At 42.5% G+C, this 18,923-nt stretch overlaps 1 protein-coding gene across 1 annotated transcript; it reads right to left on the reverse strand.

Moving 5' to 3' along the window:
* Positions 1–13,496: 13,496 nt before the first annotated feature.
* sln (sarcolipin) lies at positions 13,497–17,188 on the reverse strand. Its single transcript, XM_085999088.1, has 2 exons — positions 17,079–17,188; positions 13,497–14,806 (listed from the first exon to the last, which is right to left on the reverse strand). The coding sequence occupies exon 2, from the start codon at positions 14,673–14,675 to the stop codon at positions 14,580–14,582; it is 96 nt and encodes a 31-aa protein (XP_085855214.1). The 5' UTR covers positions 14,676–14,806; positions 17,079–17,188; the 3' UTR covers positions 13,497–14,579.
* Positions 17,189–18,923: the final 1,735 nt, after the last annotated feature.

The following is an 18,923-nucleotide window of genomic DNA, read 5'->3' on the forward strand; positions in this document are numbered from 1 at the left end:
TTGGAGGAACACAGAGTTCTCAGAGGGTTGTAGGGCTGGAGGAGATTACAGAGATAATAAGGAACGAGGCCATGAAGGGATTTGAACACAAGGATAAGAATTTTAAAATTGAGACATTGGTGGACCGGGAGCCAATGTAGGTCATTGAGCACAGGGGTGATGGGTGAACGGGACTTGGTGCGAGTTAGGGTACGGGCAGCAGTGTTTTGGATGAGCTCAAGTTTATGGAGACTGGAAGATGGAAGGCCGGCAAGAAGAGCAATTTTATAAATGAGGATTTTTAATTAAAAGAAACACTTTGTCACCATTTGTTTTTGATACCTTTTGGAAAGAAAAGCATTTTCAGATAATTGAAGTCCAGTAGTTTCATGCTGCCCTTCAGTATATAGGGGGGACTTTCAACTTGGGAATACCTGTTTTACTTCCAAAGGCACTGAAAGTCAGGTCAGGAGCTTGCACGTCCATTTCATGCACAGAATTAACCCGTCACCATTCTGAATCGAGACATCTTTCAGGCACCCAGCGTTCACGTCTGAAATTGGCGGCTGCCTATTTAAGCATGCAAGTTAGGGTCCTGTGCTTTTCAACTCCTCTGCATCCTATTTGTCAATTCTAAATCAGTCACAGAAATCATAGGTAGGAACAGTCTGGAGGGTGCCATTCCTAGCGATATATAAAGGGATCAAAGGTTCTCTCAGGTAAAACATCTGGTTACTTTATTTAGACTGTAGTGTGCTACTTTCAAGCTACCAACCATTTTCTCTACAGTTAAAAAAGGAAGTGGAAAGAGGTAATATAGAAAATGGTTAGTAACTTGAGTCTATGGTTAGTAACTTGAGGAAATTGTTTGTTTGAAAACATTGGTTGCTCACCGAAGCAGCAGACTGTGATGTAGGTTGATTGAGGATCATAGTTAAGTGATAAGAGAATGGATGTTTATAGGGCCAGCACCCTGTGGCATGCTTCCTCCTGCCTCATCCTTTGCAACAGCTCTGGCTCTCGCTCTGCCCAGGCTGTCCATAGCAGCCTCTTCAGTGAATGACAGCATCGGAGGCCTTCAAACAGGAGCTAGTTTGGGTATCTCTAGACACATTCCCACGAGGAGGAAAGGAAAGTCATCCAAAGCTAGATCTTTGGTTGGGAAAATTTTAGAGACAACATCTGGGATAAAATTAATTGTAACTTGGAAAATTATGGGATAATAAACAAAAGCCAGCACAGATTAGTTACGGGCAAATTGTGTTTGACTAAATTGAATGAGTTCTTTAATGAAGTAACAGAGAGGGTTGATGAGGGTAGAATAGTTTGTCTGGTATTATGAGGAAGCATCAGATGTGTGCAAGAGAGGGCATGAATAATGAGAGCAGTGGCAGTGTTTGGAAGTGGCAGCAGGAGATGGGTCACTGAAGGGTGTTGCAATGATTGGATGAGAGGAAAGTGAAGTGGGGGAGGTCAAGATTTTCATTGATGCTGATACAGTAAAGTAGTGCAGGGCTGTGCTGATAATGACACCAAGACTGCGAATGGAAGTCTCACCTTAGTAGCCCAGGTCAGGTCATTAAACTTCTTTCTGCACTGCTTCCAGGTCCAAGGGGACTAAACCTCCAGTATTTACATACTCAGCCATCTCTGATCATCCTTCCCTCACAGTATGGCACGGAACCCTTCTCCTATCTGTTGGAAATAGGATATTCTTCCTTCTCCTTGCTTCCTCCATTAAAGCTTCCTAGGCATTAGTACAGAATCTGGGTGCTCTCCCAATCAACATTTTTTGCCTTCCAGTACCCAAGCAGTTTTCAGCCGAGCTCCACAATGAGCACTGCACCTTTCTTAGAAGAGGTGCAAACAACCAGAAACTGGCATTGGGCCTGTCCAAAATCGCTACCCCCTGCCCAATCGGCGCGATGTCCAATTACTAGCACGATTCGTGCTGACAGCTCATCCATCAAATCTAAATGGGGCATGAACTTGAAAAGGGATTGTGCTTCATGCTGCCATCACTGGCAAGTCGAACGGTCACCCCGCCCACTTTGCACTCATTTTGGTCGCAAGTCTTCCCCCCTCCCCCCCTCGCAACATATATTTAAGTTATGTAACTTGGTTGGTGTAAAGCACAGTGTTGACTTCACTATCTGTGTGCTGAGAAATGCCAAGGTTTAGGTTGTGAACTTAGCCCCTTTCTCTATAATAAATAAAATAAATAAATATGTTAAGACATGCTGTATCTGTTAAATATCTCCACAGATAAACTTAATGAATAACTGCAAGTAAAGGTGTTATCCTTTCATACTATTTGGCTGTGACATATTCTGTTGCACTTTTTAATTGTGACTGTGCATCAGTCACTTTCACATTGTGACTCTATATCTGTCACTTTCTCATTGTATCTTGTACAAATCACTTTTTTATTTTCATTCCACACTATATATTAGGGGCGATTTTAACCCTAAACGCCCAGCAGAAACTGGCTGTGGGTCAGATAAAGTCACCAAGTTACTTATATGCCCTAGAGATGCTGGAAGCTGACAGATTCCGGTTTTCCCCTGCTCTCCTGAGGAGATGGCAATGATACCCGACCAAACACATACATGTCAGGTCCCAATGACGTCATCGGGACCCAACAGCAGTTTTTACTAGGTCTCCTGAGCAGCAAGTGACAGTGAGTTTCCTGCCAGGCTAACTGTGGCAAAGAGGATTGGGGCCAGAGAAGGCCCAAAAAGGTAGGTTTTAAATCATTTTTACTTTCCTTCTGGGGGCTCCTGCAAGACCCCACAAGGAATGCTTACGCCTCCCTTGCAGCAATCTTCCACCCTGCCCACCCCGATTGCAGGACCCCTACAATGTAGTCCGTCAGCCGATCTCACCACTTACCTGTTGTCGGCAGGCGGCCTCTGGGCCACGCGATTTTCCACCGCTTCCCGCTGACATCACACTTCCCGTCAAGAATGGATGCAGGTGGGTGGGAAATTAACTCGCCAACTTAGTTTCCCACCGGAATTCCACTGGCAGTTAAAATTCCCACCCATTTTGCTAATTTCTCATAACTCCAGGCAGTTCAACCATGTGACTGCATTTTGTTCTTGTGATGTACCAGTGGCAATATTGTACTTCCACTGAAATTTTTTCCCAGGAGCGTGCAGAAGAAAACTGTTAATAACCAGGCAATGTTATTCTGAATTCCCAGCACTTTTCTAAACCAGGAACTGATGTACCAGAGCTAAGCTAAGATGCCACGTTAGCTGATAAATAGCTTTGTGAAATAAAATGTGCTTTAATCAAAATATCTTGTTCCAAGCATGGCTTTAGAAATAAGTGCACATTTTGCAGGTAGTAAGCATTTACATTAATTTCTTGCAGAATGTTCAAGCTGTACACTTCATCCTCCCATATTCACACATCTAACCAGATTTAACCCTTATGGAAAATCGCGTGAAAATTACTTCATGGGGAAACGCCACTGTTCTCTTAATGCCTTCTTAACTTCTAACCAGGAAAAGCGTCGCAGTGCTAAAAGATGCTCCAGCTCCACCTCAAAACAAACCCCAAAATTAAACAGCAGAAAGTTATCTTCATTTTCCAATTTTCCTGCGATTCATATCAACCCCAGATGTACAGTACCTTTTCAAATATGGAAGACTCACGGAGAGACTGAATTTAAGAACCGTCTTCAGCACTTGAATAAATCTGTTTACCAGAATACAGACAGGCAGATGGAGAAAGAACACTCTGAAATGACAAAGTTCCAAAAGCCAGAGGATCTTTCTTATCACAGTACAGAGAATGTTGTAGAGAAAGTGAGGTATGATCTTCAATCCAATTTCTGGAGTTCAGATTCTACTTTAACCCTACCTGACCTAGAATGTGGAAGTGAAGAAATGGCTATACCACCAAGTAGCTGCTCATCCATGTATAGTATTGATTATTCAACAGGGAACTCCCTGCTCTCAAACCCTGTTGGAAACCAGTTACCTGCTAATGTTTATGAGGAGGTGTGCTACCAGATGAAACAACTCCAACACCTGACACATCGGGGTCTATTATCAGTGTGCCATGAGGCGGGCTTTTAGACGTGCGGGGGGCTGAAATCCCGAATTCGGGGGTCCCGACACCATCCTGCCCAAAACCCGCCTCCATGTAAGTTACAAAGGAGGCGGGTACCCGCCCCGCACTGGGACCCGCCGACCCGAGGCGGGAAGGGATTAGTGCCAATTAACTGCCATTGAGTGCAATGGTAAGTGTGTTCGGTGTGTCTAAAGTGTGTAAAGAAGTTTAAATTAACTGTACTTACCTTTACAGCCTTCCTTCCTCTAGGCTTCGGGAGTCCATCATTCAGCCGGCACAGAAAGCAGAATGGCTGCGGTCTGTCAAAAATGACAGCCTGCAGCTTTCAGTGTCGGTGAGATTTCTAACTGAGTCTGCGTAGAAGGACTCAGGTTAGAAGTAAGACTGTCAGTGTTTGACAGCTTCAAACAGCTGTGAAACACTGATATTTCATCTGTCAACACGCCTTGACAGATGAAATTTCAGTCTGTGACGTCACCTGTTGCCAGGTGGCCCTTAATTGGCCTGCTGAGCCCACTGGGCGGGCTCAACAAGGTCAATCAAGTGAAAATCGCGTGGATTGGCCGCATCTCGATGGAGGCGGGACTACAACCCCGAAAGTTGTAGTCCCACCTCCTTCCCAACTTCTGAATAAAAATCCAGCCCATCATGTTGAAAAACTTGGAGAAATGGTAAGGAATAATTAAAAGTAATAATACTAATTGTCACAAAGCCACAAAACAAATAATTCTCTGTAAATGTTCCAGTAATACAGTTACAGTAAACAATTTGATTCTAGCAGAAAGCTTCAGCACCCCTGATTTAATGAGAGCAAAAGTCAACCATGGTTCTCACTTCAGATCAACCAACAACACTCAGTCTTGGTTTCTGTTCAACAATGAGCTGAATTTCAAGCTCCACATCCATCCTGTGACCAAGATTGCCTTTTTCCATTTCCACAATATCACTCACCTCTATCCATACCTCACCCACATTGCTGCCAGAATCTTCATGCACACCTATGTCACCTTCAGATTTGATTTCTTCTAACCTTACTTCTGAACTCCATCTTATGGACACTTCAATTCATCTAGAACTCCACTGCCTACATCTTATCCTATCCCACTTACCTCTCATTCCTATCCTTCCTGACCTTTACTGTTATGAATGCTACACACAATTTATTCCCATAATACATTTATCAGTGGTGCTTACTTTACACAAGAAATGGAAGCTGTGTTGAGGAAAGATGCACAAATACACTTCAACTCCAAACTAAAGTGGAAATCAACCTATATTTTATTAACAGATCAAGTTAGGAATTTATATTTAGTTTCTGAAACTTATATTTAGTTAACGAAAATTTTAAATTGGAGCCAAAATTTGCTCTATGGCATCAGGTATCTCACTGTTCAGGTGCTGACTCTGGAAGATGGTTACATTCTGCTTTTTTGTTAAATATTACCATGAGGGAAGTCACAGGCTTAAGAATTGGTCCATACAGCACCAGTTACTAGGGTGCTACTTGGTCTACTAAGGCTCCAATATGGCAGGCAAGAAGCGTGCACACATTTCCAACTGGAAGTGCGACGGCCGCCATATGGGTAAGGACAAAAAATATTCATCCTTTACCCACGATTGAAACTGTTGTTAGGTGTTTCGCATATGCAAACAAGGAACCTAATGCCTGTTTGACGCCCCCATCCAAGATTGGTTTTCGCTGAGGCTCCCCCGCTCTTTACTGAGGAAACTCCTAGAAACGGCAGGGGCTCGACGTAAATGGGTCTGCGCCAGAGTTACGCCGGGAGACCGGCGGTACCCCCGCAGAATTCAGACAACACCGTTCACCCAATTGTACCAGTAAACAAAAATAGCATTTTATAACTCACTGGAATGAAATCAAGCCCAGGACTAATTTTGAATTAGACGCTAAAATTCCTTCAGAGACGAGTTGAGACTAAAAACTCACTGCAAGTTTTTTAAAAAAGTTCTAAGTAAATAATCTTCCAATCGATTCAATTGAGTCAATTCCGAGTTATGCTGCCAATGGCGTTATTTTATATATGTAAAGTATTTATGTTATCATGCATTTATCTGGAAAGTTTGCACAGGTTTATGGAAGCTGAACCCACCTGAGTAACTCACCTTTCACATTGCAGTGAAGGAGCAGAATCTGAGGTTTCGGGTGTGTTAACAACACTTTGATGCAGCGAGCAGCAGATTCGATTTGCCTGCCTCTGTTGTTGGTTATGGCTCCCCTGCTGCCTCAGAGATAATGACCCGCCTCCTGACGTTACATGGGGTGGGGTCAAGCTGGGGGTCAGGTGAGGGCCGTATTTTTCCCACCGCTGTGCTAGGCCCAACCAAGAAGCTAAGTAACTTTTTTTTAAATTCATTGATGGGATGTGGGTGTCGCTGGCTAGGCCTGCATTTAGTGCCCATCCCTAATTGCCCTTGAGAAGATGGTGGTGAGCCGCTTTCTTGAACCGCTGCAGTCCATATGGTGTAGGTACACCCACAATGCTGTTAGGAAGGGAGTTCCAGGATTTTGGCCCAGCGACAGTGAAGGAACGGCGATACAGGTCCAAGTCAGGATGGTGTGTGGCTTGGAGGGGAACTTGTAGGTGGTGATTTTCCCATGCGTCTGCTGCCCTTGTCCTTCTAAGTGGTAGAGGTCACGGGTTTGGAAGGTGCTTTGGCGAGTTGCTGCAGTGCATCTTGTAGATGGTACACACTGCAGCCACAGTGCGCCGGTGGTGGAGGGAGTGAATGTTGAAGGTGGTGGATGGAGTGCCAATCAAGCGGGCTGCTTTATCCTGAATGGTGTTGAGCTTCTTGAGTGTTGTTGGAGCTGCACTCATCCAGGCAAGTGGAGAGTATTCCCTCACACTCCTGACTTGTGCCTTGTAGATGGTGGAAAGGCTTTGGGGAGTCAGGAGGTGAGACACTCGCCGCAGAATTCCCAGCCTCTGGCCTGCTCTTGTAGCCACAGTATTTATATGGCTGGTCCAGTTCAGTTTCTGATCAATGGTAACCCCCAGGATGTTGATAGTGGGGGATTCAGCGATGGTAATGCCATTGAATGCCAAGGGGAGATGGTTAGAGTCTCGCTTGTTGGAGATGGTCATTGCTGGCACTTGTGTGGTGCGAATGTTACTTGCCACTTGTCAGCCCAAGTCTGAATGTTGTCCAGGTCTTGCTGCCTATGGACACAGACTGCGTCAGTATCTGACGAGTCTCGAATGGTGCTGAACAGTGCGCAATCATCAGCAAACATCCCCACTTCTGACCTTATGATGGAGGGAAGGTCATTGATGAAACAGCTGAAGATGGTTGGGCCTAGGACACTGCTCTGAGGAACTCCTGCAGTAATGTCATGTGATTGAGATGAATGACCTCCAACAACCACAGCCAACTTCCTTTGTGCTAGGTATGATTCCAACCAATGGAGAGTTTTCCCCTTGATTCCCATTGACTTCAGTTTTGCTAGGGCTCCTTGATGCCACACTCGATCAAATGCTGCCTTGATGTCAAGGGCAGTCACTCTCACCTCACCTCTTGAGTTCAGCTCTTTTGTCCATGTTTGGACCAAGACTGTAATGAGGTCAGGAGCTGAGTGGCCCTGGCGGAACCCAAACTGGGCGTCAGTTAGCAGGTTATTGCTGAGTAAGTGCCACTTGATAGCACTGTCGACGACACCTTCCATCACTTTGCTGATGATTGAGAGTAGACTGATGGGACGGTAATTGGCCGGGTTGGATTTGTCCTGCTTTTTGTAGACAGGACATACTTGGGCAATTTTCCACATTGCCGGGTAGATGCCAGTGTTGTAGCTGTACTGGAACAGCTTGGCTAGGGGCGCAGCTAGTTCTGGAGCACATGTCTTCAGTACTATTACCGGAATGTTGTCAGGGCCCACAGCCCTAAGTCTTCAGCTTACCTGAATGTGGAGCCGGTAGGACCAGGAGTGCTCCTCCTGACCCCACATTAAAGGAACCGATCGCCGCCACACCAACCACCCCCCTTTACCCTCATCACCATTGCTCCTGGCACCAAACCCCGATCTACCTCCCCCGACCCCACGATCCCCAGCCCCCAATTCTAAATCCCAAATATGACCTCTGGACCCGAACCTTGCACCCGATCCCTAGCCCCGACCTTGATCTTGTCCCTGACCTGATCCCGGCCAGACCTCTGGCTCCAATCCCCGACTGGACCCAACCCTTGGCCCCAACTCCAGCCCTGATCCCGGACCCAACCCCTAGACCTACTTAACTGAGGACCGCTGCAATGCTAGCAATGGTTTGATCTTGCACTCCTCTTCACCGACAGTCTCGTATTGCCTCACTGGCTCCATTGAAATTAGGCCAGAGGCACAATATCGGGGGAGCTACGGGCCTCACCATTAAGGCGCAGGCCCCCCACCCCCCCTAAAATGGGTGCGCCCGAATTTCTGGCCTATAGAGTGTTAAGGAAAATTCTTGGTGAAATCTATCATAGTTAGCTAAACACTAGTAGCTGAGAGATTCAATATCCTGCATTCCTACTGTTGCCTTCAGCAGTGTGTCAGTAACAGATTGCAACAGCTTCTTTCCATTAGCAATGATTGTGACCTGAATGACTTCAAACTTGTACAACATGGAATGTGTTTGTACAAACTCTTGGAGAATTTTACGGTGCTAAAATAGTGAGAACTTCAGAGTAGTGGAAGGTGGGGAATAGTTTTTTTTTACTGTTATACATAGTGCACTGAACTAAAATCAGTCTTATCAGTAGACCAAATGGGGGAGAAATTGGGTATATTAGGACAGGAAGGCACAGATTCAAAATTGCGAAGGGCAAATTTAGGATTAGTGTCAGGAGGTTCTTCCTCATGCAAATATCACTTGAAATTGACTTCTGAGCCAGGATCAATAAACTAAGATAGGCCAAACAGCCCACTCACCTATACATATATTGAGACCTTACATGGAAATGTTAGTGCCTTTAATATGGAGACAGATGAAGTTGCTAGATTCCTATACATGATGATGCTTTCATTTTTAATGAAATATATTTGTACTGGGTTCAGTGTGAAACATGATATCTGATTTATACCAGTACTAACTATGATTATCATAGAGTCGTACAGCACAGAAGGAAGCCATTCAGCCCATTGTGTCTGTGCCGGCTCTTTGAAAGAGCTATTCAATTAATCTCACTGCCCTGCTATTTCCCCATAGCCCTGTAATTTTTTCCCATTTCAAATATATATCCAATTTCCTTTTGAAAGTTATTATTGAATCTGCATCCACCACCCTTTCAGTGTAAAACAAAATCTCCTCATCTCCCCTGGTTGTTTAGCCAATTATCTTCAATCTATGTCCTCTGGTTAGTCACCCTCCTGCCAGTTGAAACAGTTTCTCTCTATCTACTTTATCAAAATCCTTCATAGTTTTGAACACCTCTATTAAATCTCCCCTTAACCTTCTCTGCTCCAAGAATAACATTCCTAGCTTCTGTACCCACACAAGAGGTTATTAAACAAAATTAGGGCTCATTGGATTGGGGGTAATATACTAGCATGGATTGAGGATTGGTTAACAGACAGAAAACAGAGAGTAGGAATAAACGGGTCATTTTCGGGTTGGCAGGCTGCAACTAATGGGGTACCGTAAGGATCAGTGCTTGGGCCTCAGCTATTCACAATCTACATCAATGATTTGGATGAGGGGACCAAATGTAATGTATCCAAATTTGCTGGTGATACAAAGCTGAGTGGGAATGTAAGTTGTGAGGAGGATGCAAGGAGGCTTCAAGGGGATAAGTGAGTGGGCAAGAACATGGCAAATGGAATATAACATGGAGAAATGTGAAGTTATCCACTTTGGTAGGAAAAATAGAAAAGCAGAGTATTTTTTAAATGGTGAGAGATTGGGAAATGTTGGTGTTCAGAGGGACCTGGGTGTCCTTGTACAAGAATCACTGAAAGTTAACATGCAGGTACAGCAAGCAATTAGGAAAGCAAATGGTATGTTGGCCTTTATTACAAGAGGATTTGAGTATAAGAGTAAAGACGTCTTACTGCAATTATATAGGGCCCTGGTGAGACCACACCTGGAGTATTGTGTTTGGTTTTGGTCTCCTTACCTACTTGCCAAAGAGGGAGTGCAACGAAAGTTCACCAGACTGGTTCCTGGGATGGGGGGATTGTCCTATGAGGAGTGATTGAGTAGACTAGGCCTATATTCTCTAGAGTTTAGAAGAATGAGAGGTGATCTCATTAAAACATACAAAATTCTTACAGGACTTGACAGGGTAGATGCAGGGAGGATGTTTCCCCTGGTTGGAGAGTCTCAAACCAGGGGTCACAGTCTCAGAATAAGGGGTCGGCCATTTAAGACTGAGATGAGGAGTAATTTCTTCACTCAGAGGGTGGTGAATCTTTGAAATTCTCTACCCCAGAGGGCTGTGGAGGCTCAGTCGTTGAGTATATTCAAGACAGAGATCGATAGATTTTTGAATATTAAGGGAATCAAAGGTTATGGGGATAGTGTAGGAAAGTGAAGATGAGGTAGAAGATCAGCCATGATCTTATTGAATGGCGGAGCAGGCTCGAAGGGCCAAATGGCCTAATCCTGCTTCTATTTCTTATGTTCTTATGTTCTCTAATCTCTCCAGATAACTGAAATTCCTCATCCCTAGTACCATTCTAGTAAATCTCTCTGCACTCTCTCCAAGGCCTTGACATCCTTCCTAAAGTGTGTTGTCCAGAATTGGACACAATACTCCAGCTGAGATCTAACCAATGATTTATAAAGGTTTAGCATAACTCCCTTGCTTCCAGTTTTCCTGCCTCTCCAACAGGCAATTGTTTCTTCCCTAAGCGTTGTCTCTGAATCCTCCTTTTCATCCCCTTCTTTGCTCTAATTATGTCCATTTGTTGTAAAAAGTGCAAATCTATATCTGCAGCATATAGTAAAAATCATATTAGATCAAAGGGGAAATAGTTTTGCTATATTGTGATTAATCAGAATAAGTTAATGCTTTTTGATGTCTCATCATATTCCCCCACCCCACCCCCTGCCTCTTGCTTTATAACTAGGCCCTGCTCATGTTGCATTCAAATTGATGTGACAGCTTTTTCCTTTCTCTTTGTTTGGTCCTTTTCCTGTTGTGACCTTTATGATCCTAACAAACACAATTTACAACGAATAGTGTCCATTGTCCTATAAGTCTGGTTCTTACATGAATTTCAATTTGTTTTTTGTTATTGCTTCATAATGACAATCGTCTAAAAGGAAAAAGCAGGTAAGAACGAAAAGAAAAATATCATGCCTGGGAGGGTGCGGGGGAGCGCAATGGTGCATCTAAAATCTGGAAAGCCTGGGGATATGGCGGTCCTGTCGATATTAACGGCAGAACCTCTAACATTTTCTTCTTCCACTTCCCAAATTGACAGGCTGTTCGGCTGCCGGACGGGAAAACCAGCGGTGGGAGGCCACAGGCGGGGACCATTGAGGAGAGATCAGGGCTTAGGATTAAGGCTCGTTGGGAGGGGTGGAAGGTTCAGAGCCTGGCAGGAGGCTTGAGATTGGAGCTTGGTGGTGGTGGGGTGGGGGGTCGGGTCATAACTCGGCAGGAGGCACTAGATCAGAGCTTGGTTGGGGGAAGGTGGGGAGGGGGCGCATCTAGGAATTTGACTCAACTCCAATTGGATACAATGGTACTTTATTTAAGACTTGTAAAACTTAACACATGAGCGATAGTATACAGAACCAGACAGAATGTATATCACCCACTCTGCCCTGGATAGAAGTGTGCCTCTTGATGTTATGGATCTATTCCCTTCCTTGTGGATGTTTGCCATCGCCTCTCGCCTCAGGATTCTTCTACACTAAACAGCCTGAGCGCTTGTCCTTTACACACTAGAGAATGGAACACAACCTAATCCAATCAGCACGTACCACACTCACTTTCCTAGTTCGTGATCATGTCTTGTCTTCCTAGCATTGTAGCTGAGGTTTGTTCTGGATTCAGTAACAGGATATAGTTTGCTGATTCGACTGTTCTCTACACAATAGCTGCTAACTATGTTAGTTCGTTAAATGCTCTCTCACCAAGCTTTCGAGCGGATTAGCCCTTTCTTACAGGGTTGTGTGTCAGTGCCCAGCAGGAGGCTTGAAATCGGAGCTTGCTGGGAAAGCTTGGCAGGGGGTGGGGGGGGGGGGGGGGCGCAAGGAGAGGCCGCTATCATCAGAAGGAAGGCTTCCTTGAGGAGCTGGGGGAAGCACACCTGCTCTTCCTGGCCCACAAGGAGTTCTCTAAAAAGCACTAACCTGCTAGAACCGGCTTTTGGTCATCTGCCATAATTTCTCCTTATGTGGCTCGGTATCAAATTTTATTTGTCTTATAATAATCTTGTGAAGCGCCTTGGGACATTTTACTACATTAAAGGCACTACATAAATACAAGTTGTTGTTGTTGTAGCTTTCGCCTCCATTTCGCTGCCAGTTTTCCCGAGCCCCGGGAAACCCAGCCAGCAGCTGTTAAATTTAAATCAGGCTCCCAACTGCACTGCAGGAGCCTGATTTAAATATTATAATGAAGTGTCCCACCTCTTGATGATGAGACACTCGCATGCCACTTAACCCGCCGCCGTAAAAATGGCGGCAGGCGCGTAAGCATTGGGTTGCGGACGTGCTCCCCAAGTTTTAATTTTTAAACCCCCCCCCATCCCATGACACTCTCCCATTCATCATGGGGAGGGGGGGAGGTGGGGTTAGTATCAAGGCCAAAGTGTCTAATTGGCTATTTTGACCTCAATATGTTATGGCCACCCCTACTTCATAAGACAAAGTAATATATGTAAAAAACTGTATGGAGTGTTTTGTGAATTTGTGCTTGTGCCTGCCCACAATTTATATTCTCTTATGTGACGCTGGGGTGAGATACAGCGTAGATCCCAGGCACAGCCTCACAGAAAAAAAGAGAATGTGAAATGCACCAGGCCACCCTCTAGTACCTCTTACTAACGTTGGCAAAGCCGTGGGTGCAGGTCACCTGTCTGTCTGTGTGGCTGGAGAATATCAGGGACAACAATATTTATAACCAGGGCAAAAGAGTTATTTACTTATGTAAGTAAGTAAATAATCCTTAAAACTGGCATCTAGCATGTATTTTCATGATAAATCTTCATTGTGTTCCAACTGCTGGTCAACACTATTAAGTTTTACAAAAGCATAACACATCTTATTAGTACAATAAAATATTGTGAACACACAGTAGCATTTAAGACCTATGCAATTGAATGGACTATAATTCATATTTTGAGCTTGTGTGAATATATTCAACTCTGGTGTTATTTAGTGAGTTCATAGGATTGACAATACTTTTAGTACAAGTGGTTGTACTGTATATATTGGTGTAGGTAGTTCAGATGCTATAGTGAACAAAGCAACATGGGAACAATGAAAGAGCTTGGAAATATATTTAATTACAATAAAATGATACATGAGGGGAAGATTCATTAACCTTTAGCCTGCTGGGCAAAAAAACATTTGAATATAATCCATATGTAGGAGGCTAAGGGTTAATACTGTGACACTTGTTTGATCAAGACAGTATATTTGTTATACATGACTTTGTACCTCAAACAATATTACAGGGCATATCTAAAGTGAAGGTAATAGATAACCATTCATTTCAAGAGTGGGCATCATAAGGAATAGAAAGAACAAAAGGTAGAAAGCAAACTGTTCACTATACAGAAATCACTTACAACAGTATGATTTTAGTAGTGCTACTATATTTGTAAGTACATTTGCATTGACCATTTTAATCAAAATTTTCTTTGAATTGTCAGTGGCAATTGCCATTTGATAAACAAAGTCACATATGTACCATCACATTGTACTGCAAATATCAAAGCAGGTAGCTGTATGGATTAAAGGGCATGTATCATCCCGTATTTCTGGATTTCAAACCAGAAAATTGAGAAACCTAGGTGAAGGGCCAAAAACCATGCTGGACAACACCAAGATTGAAAAGTGTAGTAGAGAACAGAGATAAATCAAAAGAAGTATTTTTTGCTTGACGCCAAGCTTGTGTTTTAAAAGCCTGCTTGAAAATATGAGATCCTTGATGGGCAGCATCATCACCATCATGTTGTCTCATGCAAGTGCAAAGGTGATCAGAATGTACTGAGTTGTAGCCCATTGCTCCTAATGGCTGCAGTTGTACACAACATTACAAAGGTGATACTGTGAAGTGATTTTGTTCTTTGCAGGCAATTTCACGCAACATGTTTGTTCATGCCCCCAAACCATGAAAGGGGTGACACATGCCCTTTCAAATACACTACAAAGGGTAAAAATAGGGCATTTGGCAAAAGGTGTAATGTACAAAGTATCAGAATTCAAGTAAACAATTGCAAACTTAAATCATCTGCACACTAGCCACTGAATAGCCTCCTTAGAGATACAGCAAAAGAACAACAGAAGCCATGACAGACTGGCACAATTTATTGTAAGAGCTAGTTTTACATAGAGGACAGTCTCTCACTCCTGATAGGATTTAACGAGAATCCACATAAGTAGCACAGTCATCAAAACCACCATAAAGTTCAAGAAGAGCTCTTGTGTGGATTTATCCATGGTTACAGAGTGTTAGGGAGCAGGATGGCACAACCAGTTCCACAGAAATAGACCACTTCAGATGAGCCAACACCTCAGAATAACAGCAGGTTGGACTGTACTCCAGCGCACTCCTTACACCTTTAGGTTGTCTGAAATAAAGATTACACAGATCTTTCTTGTTAGTTTAGATGTTGTTTTCCGTAGAGCATTCTGGTAGAAGTATTAATTATTAATTGAATAAACAGCTTTCAACACTTAATACGTTAAAAAGGAACAAAATGGCATTGGAAACATATCAGCTCTTGACCTGTCCTGTTAAATATAATTTCTTCTTATGCTGAAAATGTGAATTGTAGTTGACAGGGAAGTATAGTGCATTGCTCTGCTTTCCTTCCATTTCTGGGACCTCGATTCAAATCCAACCCAGACTTATGAGATGGCAGTCTCACATTTCTCAGTTGGTTCCAAGAAGCCTAGCTGAAATGACCTTGGACAGCCTCCAGTGTATGTGGGGCCACAGCATAAAACTGTCCAAAGCTGGCAGGAAACTGAAAATCTTACTCAGCGGCTTTAAGGATCAGAAGTGTAGAAAGGATGAAAAAAAAATCACAGTTCGAGTTGATCTTCAGAAGTTGGAATCAAGACACATTGCTAGGATGCAATAAACTCTACTCAGTACAGGGAGCTGAGCTCTGCTTCTGAACCATGTTATGCCAGACCTAGGGCTGTTCAATACTAACACTAAAGTTCCCAAAATGGTAAAGAGCTTAATTCCCCACCACTAACATCCCTCGCCTTGGTGAGCACAAAAATATACCAAAAAAGTGCATTATGTATCTTTAGTAAAGACAGGAGTTAACTAGTAATGAAATGAGCTGAACAGTTGTGCAATGAATATGTTTATAATATTTGTAATCTAACTACAATATTTGGGAATGGCCGCCTAAGGACAGTACAGAAGCTTCTTGAGACCAAACTGATTCTTCATCGTTATAGTTACAGTCTTAAAATTCATCCTTTAATAGTGCCAAACTGAGAACATATCTGTTGCAGCTGAAATATTTTCCAACACATCCAAGCACAACAAACATAATTACAATCAACTTTTGATGAGTTTATTCTATGTACTTTTTGGAGTGTGTTCTGCAACTCTGAAGAGCTATACTATCAGGTTACAAAGAAGTCCTATTTATGCTTGATACTAATACCACTGCTCTCAACATATGTGTCGAAGGGATGGATATTATATCATTTCACTAGCCATGGTCTAAAAATACATTGGGTTCTAACACTAATTGATCTAATATTTCTAACTTGAAAATTCTTCACCTTTATTACTTGAGAGTTTATTTTAGAAATTCAAAATTCTTAGTAATATATTTAGGAAATTAAAATAGGAAAAAAGTAACAATACTAAATCATTTTAAAAACAGTATTTCTTTTTCTGTTTTGGACTGTGTAGTTGTGCTTAGGTTCATATGGCTAGGGTTCATATCATTTCAAAAAATTAAATATAATTGCATGTCTCAAGCACAAGATCTCTCATTTCTGTTCAGATGGGACACTGGGATGAGAAGAGGTGTGAAATAATTGTTCCGTGAAGCCAATTATGTTTAAAGTATTAAATATTTTTGTAATACATTGGCATCAAAAAGCTTCACATGTTTTTGCTGTGGAATTCACTTAATCATTTTAGAGCTGCATCTGATCATTTGAGTACTGCACATCCTTAACTGTTTACAAAGTCCAAAATCATCTAGTTTAAGTCATTTGCAAAACGAATTCTCTCTTCCATTTCATAACGATGGATATTATAAAACAGAATTAGAAACATCTATTGGAATGCAATACATAGTTGCAATATTCTATTAATAAACTAAAAGAAAGATGTATTTTTTTATTTTAGTGTGAAATGGTATAGCAGTCCTGAAAGAATTAATGATCAGCTATAAACAGAATGTAATATGAAGCTGTGATTTTATGTGTAATATTTCAGTCTACCGAAAAGTAATATTGATTGGAGAAGAATTACACATCTAAAAATACAAGTTAGCAGCTAAAATTCTTCATATTATATGTAGGTTTAATTGATTACTGTTAGTGTTAAACTCCTAACTTTATATGACATTCTTGTTTGTTCTAGAAAATTAAAATCCTAAAAATGGAAAAAGATAAGAGAAGTTCAGACATCACGTTTTAAAAATGCGTGTGAATGCTTGCTCTCTTGTGCTACACTCAAATTTCTTCCAATAAATGCAACATCAGTGTTTAGTTTAGCTAATCTAACAGCTTGTGTTCATTATTAAAATGTTTGAATAATTCAGAAAATAATTCACACATTTGGAAAGATTTACAAAGTCTGTAAAGAGTAACAGCTGTTACTTGACATATTACTTCGCAAACATGCACTTTATACTTTACCTATGGAGCAAATGATCTAAATGTTGTAGTTATTAATGCCTCTCCCGCTCTGGGCAGATAGCTCTGGTTCACTCTATCTTCAACTGCAGTCTGGGCAGAGAATCTCTGAGTGGGATCTAAAGTAGTCCAAGAGGGAGGACAGCACCACATATTTGGCAATAAAAGCAATGATGTCACAGGTAAGGTATGCCACTGAGTGGATGGGCCTGGAGGATGGGTGGGTTCTCTGAGTAATTTTTAATTAAATATTTACATGTTAAATCTTACTAGTAACTTTTAAAAAAGTCTGAACCACAAAATAAAATACTTTCATAGCAGAAAAAGTAATAGGAAAATGCAATATAATCATTTAAATTCAAATAAGCTTTTCATTTATGTATGTGCAGAAATATTATAAATGTCAAAATTATTTTTTTTTAAACGTTAAATTTTCCATATATTAATTTTTCTGAGTAGGTTTGTCTTGTTTTCTTCATCTGCCCGGTCTGACATCTGGAAATTGATAGTAAGCACACAACCTGTTCCCAAGCTGCCATGAATGCCCCTATAACTGGTTGCTAGGAAGCACCCAGGATCACCCATGTACAACTCGCCCATCAGATTTTCTCTCCCCCTTTCTGAGACATATTGCAGCCTGCGCTCAATGCCTGCCCACTTGATATAGCACAACAACAACAACTTGCATTTATATAACGACAGACATGTCGCAAAACATCCCAAGGCGCTTGTCAGAAACGTAATCAGACAAAAATTGATACTGAGCCAAAGAAGGAGACATTAGGATAGGTGACCAAAAGCTTGGTCAAAGAAGTAAGTTTTAAATAGTGTCTTAAAGGAGGATAGAGGTAGAGGAGAGCTTTAGTGAGGAAATTCCAGAGTGTAGGGCCTGGACAGCTGAAGGCATGGCCGGCAATGGTGGGGTGAAGGAAGTCGGAGATGCACAAGAGGCCAGAATTGGAGGAACGCAGAGTTCCAACTCAGAACTGAGGGATTGATGCACTGTCGGAGGTGCTGTTTTTTGGATGAGATGTTAAACCAAGGCCCTGTCTGCCCTCTCAGGTGGATGAAAAGATCCTATGGCATTATTTCGAAGAAGAGCAGGGAAGTTCTGCCAGGTGTCCTGGCCAATATTTATCCCTCAACCAACATCACTAAAAAAATATGATCTGGCCATTAACACATTACTGTTTGAGGGACCTTGCTGTGCACAAATTGGCTGCCACGTTTCCTACATTGCTACAGTGACTACACTTCAAAAATATTTAATTGGCTATAAAGCGCTATAGGATGTTCTGAGGTCGTGAAAGATGCTATATAAATGCAAGTTTTTCTTTTTCTCGGAGGGTTGTAGAACTGGAAGAGGTTACAGAGATAAGGAGGGGTGAGGTCATGGAGAGATTTGAACACAAAGGTGAGAATTTTAAATTCGATGCATTGGTGGACCAGGAGCCAATATAGGTCAGCGAGCATAGGCAGGGGTGATGCTTGAACGGGACTTGGTGCAGGTTAGGATACAGGCAGCAATGTTTCCCCTAATTATTTTTTGGGTGCCTGGTCCCTCTAATGGGCTACGCGGCCCATTCAAAGTTTCATGCATGTGCAAAATTTCACATTGGAATAGCTGGTCCCGGGCTGCGCAGCCGCACAGCTTAGAGTGAATGTTAATAGACAGCAAAGTTTTGGATGAGCTCAAGTTTATGGAGGCTGGAAGATGGGAGGCAGACCAGGAGAGCATTGGAATAGTCGAGTCTGGAGGTTACAAAAACATAGATGAAGGTTTAAGCAGCAGATGGGCTGAGGCAGGGGCAGAGACGGGCGATATTAGGGAGGTGGAAGTAGACGGTC

Source organism: Somniosus microcephalus, chromosome 10 (genome assembly GCF_052327205.1).
Source record: "Somniosus microcephalus isolate GS21.2 chromosome 10, FLI_Smic_1.0, whole genome shotgun sequence".
Lineage (NCBI taxonomy): Eukaryota > Metazoa > Chordata > Chondrichthyes > Squaliformes > Somniosidae > Somniosus > Somniosus microcephalus.

Excerpts from the sequence above, each read along its gene's own strand:
- sln (XM_085999088.1), bottom strand. The coding sequence starts at position 14,675 with ATGGATAAATCCACACAAGAGCTCTTCTTGAACTTTATGGTGGTTTTG.